The 8801-nt window shown below is 43.3% G+C and overlaps 1 protein-coding gene across 2 annotated transcripts in view; it reads left to right on the forward strand.

Moving 5' to 3' along the window:
• stk39 (serine threonine kinase 39) overlaps positions 1–8801 on the forward strand; it is a 33826-nt gene that overhangs the window by 3221 nt on the left and 21804 nt on the right. Inside the window, exons 5-13 of one of the 2 annotated variants that reach the window (XM_048238757.1) lie at positions 141–196; positions 1179–1288; positions 1369–1470; positions 1669–1802; positions 2664–2712; positions 2806–2871; positions 6338–6394; positions 6781–6903; positions 8216–8245. In XM_048238757.1, the coding sequence (XP_048094714.1) occupies positions 141–196; positions 1179–1288; positions 1369–1470; positions 1669–1802; positions 2664–2712; positions 2806–2871; positions 6338–6394; positions 6781–6903; positions 8216–8245 (727 nt within the window). The remainder of the gene's footprint in view (positions 1–140; positions 197–1178; positions 1289–1368; positions 1471–1668; positions 1803–2663; positions 2713–2805; positions 2872–6337; positions 6395–6780; positions 6904–8215; positions 8246–8801) is intronic. The other variant, XM_048238758.1, reaches the window with a different exon arrangement.

Here is an 8801-nt window from a genome sequence, read left to right on the forward strand (position 1 = left end):
TTGTGACTCTAGTCAGTCCTAATGGATGCTGACAGATGGAATCGATGGTGCCCCAGTCCGCAGTGGGTCACCCAGAGTTTCTCTCTCTCCCTCTGTGTGTGTGTGTGTGTGTGTGTGTGTGTGTGTGTGTGTGTCCACAGGGACGTGAAAGCGGGGAACATTCTGTTGGGGGAAGACGGTTCGGTGCAGATCGCAGGTTGGTTGTGATATTATTTATTCCTGGGGAAAAGAAAAAAACTGATTTCACCGCAGACCACTCAGGACAGGGCTGTGTAGGTTTGGGGTGGGGGAGAGGTTGCATAGGATTGGCCCCTGCTTCACTGGCTATATACAAGGCAAGCACTTCTCAGGGCTGGTCGAGAGTAGGCAACCAGTTACTCTCAGCTCAACACGACCCATTCAGCTCTGGCCACAATTTGAATAAGCCCTCTGTGTGTAGGACTCTCAGAGGGTAAAGATATACTCTCTCCTGTGTATGCCCTCACCATGGACACCATTCATTTCTAACATTAATCTGACATGGAGATATTAACGTCCTTAGTTGTCCTATTTAGAGAGAGAGTCTGTGCTCATCCCAGGTGCAGGACAGAAAAATCTAAATGCTTTAAAAGAGAAGCCGGCACACTCCTTGGTCATTTCTTTTTCTTACTTTATTTTCTCCTGTTTGACTGGTCTTCCTCAGACTCACTACTCTAGTAGTCACTACTCTAGTAGTGCCATTGATTGTTATCTATTTTGAACATGCATTTGAAAGTAACCCCATTTGAACAATGACACACTTATTTGGGTCTGTGCTAAAACTATCCGTGGATGTTAAGTAGATATATAGTGAGGAAAATGTGGAATGTTTAGGGTTTTAAATATTTATCAGATAAAAGAGAAGAGATAGGTTACACACTGCTAAACCAGGTTCAATTATTCATGGTGGTTGATTTTTCCCACTCTGGAGCTGATGGAGGATCTGGTTCAGTTGTGTATTGATTTTGGTTATGTAACCCTGTTTACTATTTTTGACCTTGGCTGACATTGCTCAGTGAATAGGTTGTACACATTTTGTGATAATGCTGAACAAAAAAAAATACATTTTGTAATAATATTTTTCTTCTACGAATACCTTATATAGAAACAGAATTAAATGACTTACCAGAAAAAAACCCTAACCTTTCATTCTTAAATAGATTTTGGAGTCAGCGCATTCCTGAACACGGGAGGAGATGTAACTAGGCACAAAGTTCGCAAGACATTTGTAGGTACCCCATGTTGGATGGCGCCAGAGGTGATGGAACAGGTAAAACTTATCAGTTTCCCCAGTCAGTCGTCTATAGCGCAGTATCCCCTCTCCTAATGCACACACTCTGTTGCTGGCAGGTACGAGGTTATGACTTCAAAGCTGACATTTGGAGTTTTGGAATCACTGCCATTGAATTGGCCACGGGCTCTGCGCCTTACCACCGATATCCACCCATGAAAGTAAGAGACCACGCTCAATTTACTTTCAACATTGGACCAGTTCATCACCTCCTATGAAATTATATTGTGCATAGAGTTCTTTACAGACTACATCTGAATGTCTCTGTCAGCCCCTGCCTTGTTCTGTATTGCCCATTTGAACAGTCAGAAAGATTATGACCATTTGGTGTTGTGAATGGCTTTATTGTTGTCCTCCAGGTCTTAATGTTAACACTGCAGAATGACCCTCCGGCCTTAGAGACGGGTGTGGAGGATAAGGAGATGGTGAAGAAGTATGGAAAGTCCTTTAGGAAACTTATAACCTTGTGCCTTCAGAAGGATCCTGCCAAAAGGTTTGAATCTCATTCTGTTTTTTGTTTTTCGATTTGTTCAAGTCTTTTTTTGTTTTGTGAATTGTTGATTCATTAGCTCCAGGGTATTTTCAGTGCTTAGTCTGAGTTAACAGGTCTGAAGGCCTTGTGAGAGATCTTATAAAGTTTAAAAAAGGAGCCAGAGCCCTTTAGGTGTTTTAAATCTTTTGTACAGTCTAAAAGTTCTGTTTGACTCAAGTGGATGTTCTAGACTTCCTCTTGGCCTCTTCCTTTTTTGGAGACTTTGTTTGGTTCACTCAGACTGAATTATTGTCAGCTTGTCACTAACTGGGTGAAGGGTCATTCCTGAAGACGTGCTCGTACAGCTATACTACCTCTTCATGCTGTCTGACCTCAAACTAAATGTATTGGTCCCACAGCTTAAATGGAAAGAATTAGCTAAATGCCTCCTTAATCCTCCAAAAATCAATATAAAAGGAAGCAGGATGACTGGAAGAATTGAAATGTAGGCCCTCTCACAAGCACTTGTGTGAATTCATACACCATATATAAGGTGTCCGTCAGCAGAAAGGACTATTGTGTCATTTGTGTGGCTTGATGTGTGTGTGATGTCTGAGTGAGAGAGGGCTGTGTGGCCGGGAGCAAGTGGCTCTCTGGGGAGCCCTTTAAGAGGAGCTGGGCTCAGTGCTGTCAAAGCTACAGCATGTTTCATACACCTGGCGACACATGTGTGTGAGCTGTGTGAATTACACAGTGCTCAGTGAGCTCATTGCCCCTCTTTTGTCTCCCTCTAATTCCTCTCTTTCTCTCTCCATCCCTCTCTCTCTCTCTTTCTCTTTATCTATCTATCCACCCATCCCTCATTCTCTGTTTCCCTCTCAGGCCTACTGCAGCAGAGCTTTTGAAATGTAAATTTTTCCAGAAGGCCAAGGTATGTCTGCAAATCCAATTCTACTTTACATCCAATCCACACAATACCTGCGCAATGCATTCAAGGCTTATTCCTCCTCTCTCAACTGAGCAGACCCACGAGTATTTGACTGAGAAGTTGCTGTGTCGAGGTCCCAAAATAACCCAAAGAGCCAGAAAGGTAAGGCCTTTCTCCTGTCAAGCAGACATATGCCATTCGATCCCTCATCCCCACAGCAGGAGCAGCCGGGGCAGCTGTATTGACTGAGGTAGAGGGAGAGAGAGTGCAGGCAGAATGCGTGGCTTTGTTTAGGGGAGGTCTGAAAGGTGTTGACAGTATAAGATCCCCCAAAATGCCACATTTACTGTCAACACTTACCCATGTACACATAGGCATGCACACATGTATGCATGCACACATGTATGCATACACACACACACACACACACACACACACACACACACACACACACACACACACACACACACTACATGCAGACAAAGATACAGATTGACACAGACACACACATATACACACACAGGCACACAGACCATCCTGTTCAGGTCGACCCTTGGGTTGTAGCAAACCAGGCCTGTTCCAGAGAGGCATCAGTCATGCAGAAGGCAGTGGTGTGTGCTGTGACAAGCCATGCGTTCAGCACTGTCTAATGCCCCTTCACGGCAAATGGAGGTCAAAGACAAATGGGCCTTAATAGCGGTCAGTTCGGTGGCTGGGGAGGTGCACTTAAACACACCCATTTGCATGCCCAGTTGGTTCCTGGTCACAGTTAACTGGCTGCGAGTCTGGATCTGATGAAGCCTCAGCTTGTCTCTTCTCTCAGGCCAGGCGTGCCGCTGCCCTGCCCTCGGCCTATGGACAGCAATGGAGCTTTCAGTGCTAGCAGCTTGGAGCTATTAGCATGGTCACAGAGGCCACTGAGAACTGGTGGCAAATATGAGGGTGGATTGACCTGTGTATGTTTTATATGAGAGCTGAATGTGGTTGTCATGGAGAAATAGTGTTGAGGTAGATTTAGAGCAGGGTTTTATGGTGAGGAGGGTGAGATTTTGGTAGTTTGTCCCAAAAAAGTGTGAAAACCCCTTCTGAGTGCAGTGATGAGTTCTTCAGTTAGCCACACATGAGAATTCACTTTCTGAAAACTTTCAGAAAACAATGATGGGTTATGTAATTAAGCAACCTATCATTTTCTAATTGCTTCCCAATGAAATATATTCAGTTACCTCCTTTTTAAATGTCATAACATGTCAGTGAAACTGTGTGGGCCGAAGTTACATAAGATTTGTCTGGGCAGCTCAGACAAACTTGACAAGGCCACAGTCTCTAGTGCCAAACCACTGTGTGGGCCTGTTTATTAATCAGGACTGCGTAGCGTTCATGGAGAGGAGAGGGAGATAAAACTCCACTACACTAAAGCTCCACTCTTAAGGACTAGAACAGGCTAGAGACCAAGGGGCAGGAGACCTCCTAGTCCAGGCCTCATTTGTCTTCTCGAACTAGTTGGCCTGTTCCCTGTCTGCTCTCCCACTGAGTGGTCAGCACACTGGCTGCTACCACGCCACTCAGTTGGGTATTACATCTAGGTAGTAATGTAAGCCCCCCTGTGCTGATTAGGAAGTGGACAGATGACATGGAGAGATGTGCTATGTAGGTTTAACTTTTCAGTCAGGTCACAGCTGAATTTGAAGGGAACTGAGTGAAGTGTGATAAGTTATTATTTATTATAATCCGTTGTGATTCAGCTAGGGATCAGAAGCTATTTGGATAAGATATTGCAGTAAAATGAACGTCAAGAGAAATTGAACAACTAGAGAAATTGATGCTCTTTCATTGGCATCTCTGTGCAGTATCTGCAATTATAAAAATAAGCCTTTGAGTTTTCATTTTAGCTAGACTTACAGGACCAGACTGATAATATTATTTTATTATATAAACATCTAGTGACAACCATGAAGGAAACTACGGTAATATATGCATGGGCCGAGGGTTATGGTTTGTCTCTGTCACTTAGATATGGATGATGAAACACTAACCTCAGTTTCGAAATGGTCCCTTAACCCCCTTCCCAACAATAATACATGGCCATGGCCAAAGCACCATTAGATTTCTCACTGCAGTTAATGAAAATTGACACAATAAAAGACATTAAGCAAACCACAAAGCATAGCAACCATAGCATAAGTGCCATTCTCATTGCACTTTTAAAATAGTTAAATACATACTTCACTCAGAATCTGATGTTTGCATTGACACAGTTGTTCACCGCACGTCTGAACCCCACAAGGCTAAATTCTAATTGACTACATATGATGTACAATCTGTTGAGACAAGTGGATAGCTGTTTTAATAACTGATTACTTAAGTCAATGAGCTTGATGTGGAGAATTACACTTAAAGTATAAAAAGCACCCTGGTGCACTTATATTCCTTTGTACTTGACAGAGAAAGCTAATGAATTCACAGCAGGGTTTTTCTGTCATCCCAACCTTGGGCAGAAAGTTGTGAATGCAGCAGATTCCAGGCTTCAGGGACCGGAGGTTTAATTAGTGAGCTCACAGGCAGATTGTGACACAGAACTGACTGGAAATTATGGGTGGTAGATCTGCAGTTTATATGTTGTGATTTGATTAACGCAACTTTCTATTGTGTATGTGGGTAGTGTTCTTTTGTTTTGCTTTGTAGACGTGTGTGTATAAGATTGTAAAAGATTGGAATACATAAGATGTAGATTATGTATGAATATTTGTCTGCATGTTCTTTTCCGTGTGTGTGTGTGTGTGTGTGTGTGTGTAAATACAATGTGACAGCTGTGTTTTTTGTCTCGCACTCTTTCTCATACACACACACACACACACACCCCCACACACACACACCACTGCCTCTGTTGTTTGACATTTTGGCTTTGGAACCATCCACTTCAGTTTATGAAAGAAAAATGAAGCCATGCATTACAAGTGAATGCAGTAAAGACAGAAGGTTAAATGAGTTTATTGTGTTGCCACACCTCATGTAGATGTATTACATTGCATTGTAATTAATGTTGAGCAGTGTGTGAGCTGTATAATCTAGATCAATGTTTTTTTTGAAAGAGGGAAATGTTTTAAGACTATTTCAGGAAGTGTACTATTACACCAACCAGAGACACCCACAGTGTTCTTAGCGATAAACAGATACAGAATAGAATAGCTATTGTGAAGAAGACATTGAAGAAGCATCAAAATGTCAGTGACCTTTTTCTGTGCAATGACATAGCATATTTCAAAGTCAGACAGACATGCGGAGCTGTCTTGCATTGAAATGACCTATCTGCATGTGTTACTTGGTGTGGCCAGTAGAGGGGGATTGTGCTCTTTGTTTCTTAATCATCAGTAACTGCTATGGGGGAATAATCTGAGATCATGTTTGATCATGTTTCATGACATTGTGGTGTTGGCATTATCAAACATCTGTTAGTGGGGAACAGGTGTATTGATGTCATGCAGTCTTATAGGATCGTGTGTAATAGTGCCTCTTAACTAAATCTAATAGTCTGTGTTCTACATGCAATAGGGCCTAGGCCACATCTCTGTGTAAAGTAGCTTAGTCTTTTATGTGTGTATGAACTGATGTTGTTTTTGTTCTACACAAGGGGCCTGAACAGATATCTTGGAACAGGGGTTCTGAGAGAGAACATGATGTCCCAATGGTACATATATGAACGAGTTTAGTGACTGACTTTTTTGTTTTTGCTTAGATGACTAAAAAGCAAGGTGCACTAGATAATGTCTTTTGTATGTCTGTGACTTTTGTGTTCATCACGCTGCGTTTTTTGCCATTGCACCCGCTTTTAAACAGAGACGCAGGGGCTCACTGTCCTCACTCTAGCATAACCGCTTCTCTCATTTATATTCACATCGACATTCACTCCGGGCCCTGGCTGCCATTTATGCATATTTATAGCTGGGTAAGTGTTACGCTCATTTGAGTGCTTTGCTCTTGTTTTCACATGGAGAAAAAAGACAAAAAAAAGAAAGTGTCTGGTAGACGGGCGGCATATGTGAAGGGTTCTTTTCTTGCGTGCTTGTGTCCCAGGTGCGCCGGGTGCCCGGCTCCAGCGGACACCTGCACAAGACGGAGGACGGCGACTGGGAGTGGAGTGACGACGAGCTGGACGAGCAGAGTGAAGAGGCCAAAGCCAACATCAAGCAGGGCAGGGTGAGCGTGTGAGAGAGCGAGCGATCAAGCACCCACATGGTTTTAGCACTGCAGCTCCGCGTGGACATAATGCTCCACCATACCCATACGGGGCCATTTTGACGTAATTGGTGGAGACCATAAACACAATTTATGATGCTGTGTCAACATCACAAGGCATTTGTCAGTGTATTGCTTTTAACCATAGTTTATTTTAATGATTTAACAGATGGACATAATGATGTTCAATGAAAAATTGTCATTAAACTTATTTTACCCTTTATTTAGATTTTAAGGTGTAACATGCTCTTACATATCGTAACACCCCCAATTATCACCACTTTTGTTCAGAAATTCTAAAACAACGATGTTTTTTAACACTTCAAAATAACATTTGCTAAATGAACCTTATATTTTTCAGTAGCCATAGGTGTGTAGATTTGAAAAAAATCTGGTTTGGTTCTTAACGGGAGCATTTACTGCCTGAAATATCCGATTTTGTTTACCACGCTCAGAGTTATAGTGCTGGCCTGATGGGTCGCCTATTTACGCCAATTCAACGGCACAAGAACGGTTAGATTGAGAATTCTCGTCATGAAATTAAAATTCCACTGGAGCTCCAAGCGGTTGTGTACACGCAGCCTTACAAACTGTTTACAGCTCTTCGAGTCACAGTAAAATGTAATTTTTGGTACATAGCTAATTTAGATATACCTATGGTGTGGGTGGTTGCGTTTCTTTAGGAGTCCGCCGTCTTGGTTTGTATAGAAACCAAGAAGTGACACATACACGCAAGACGGCAGAAATACGGGTCAGACGGTAATAGGGGGAGTTCCGATACTAAACTAAGTGGTTCAATTTAGCTTTCAATCAATTTATGCATTGGGCATGAGCATTTAGACATTATTCAACATATCATAGTCTATTAACTTTACGGTGTTGTTTGTTAGTATGACTGCTGGATTTCTGTAGTTTGCCTTGGCTAGAGCAGGTGAGTGTGTGGATGGAGGTGTTTGCCTCTGATTGTATGAGGCTTTGATACGGGCCTTAGGGCGTGTCAGCCTCACCCCTGCTGGGGAAGCGCACCCTCGCCGGAGCCAGGAGGCGACGAAATCACTTAACGAAGCCTGCAGCTCACCCTCCCTCCACATCATCACATATCTATTGTTTATGACCAGACATGCAAACGGTTGTGCTCTGATTGCTTCCCCCACCCTCCCTCCCCGCTGCACCGGCTCTGGCTGCCTGCCTGCCTGTCAGCAGTGACGCTGGGGGGTGGGCGTGGGACGGTGGCTTTAACTACTGTATGTCTAACTCTGTCATCCCCTTGTAGTCTCCAAGGGTCAAAGAGGAGAACTCAAACGTAAGTCCCCCATCGCTAGCTCGCTCGCCGGCCGCCGCCGTCGCCGCCGCCACGCCAAAAAAACAGAATGCAATCATCAAATTCAAAAATCATTCCAAAGCTCACTCTTGTGAGTGCATGGTAGTGTTTGATTCTCATTTCTTCTCATCTTCATTTCATGTCTCTACTTTCTGGTGATGTCCTGTGCTTGTAGACCTGTGTGTGATTTATTCAAGCCTCGTAGACTCTCCATGAGATGCATTCCCGGAATCCTCCTTCTTAGTGCTGTAGCATGTATCTCATATCACAGCGCATGCTGCAGGATACAGAAGGCTAAGTAGGCTAAAGGGTTCAGGATAGGTTCAGCTCAGTTGAATTATCAGCAGCTGGCAGGAGGTCTCTGCTATGAGATACATTATTTGATTACATTTCCATGGGCAGATTGTGTTTCTATTCTTACGCTTGAGAACAGATTTTGTACTCTTCTCTCCTCCCACTCCTTGCCCATCCCTCCCCTTAAAAAAAGAAAGGTTCACTTTAGGACTAAGTTTGTGCTTTCTCCAGTCTCACATTTTTA

This window comes from Alosa alosa, chromosome 3, assembly GCF_017589495.1.
Source record: "Alosa alosa isolate M-15738 ecotype Scorff River chromosome 3, AALO_Geno_1.1, whole genome shotgun sequence".
In the NCBI taxonomy this organism is placed as follows: domain Eukaryota; kingdom Metazoa; phylum Chordata; class Actinopteri; order Clupeiformes; family Clupeidae; genus Alosa; species Alosa alosa.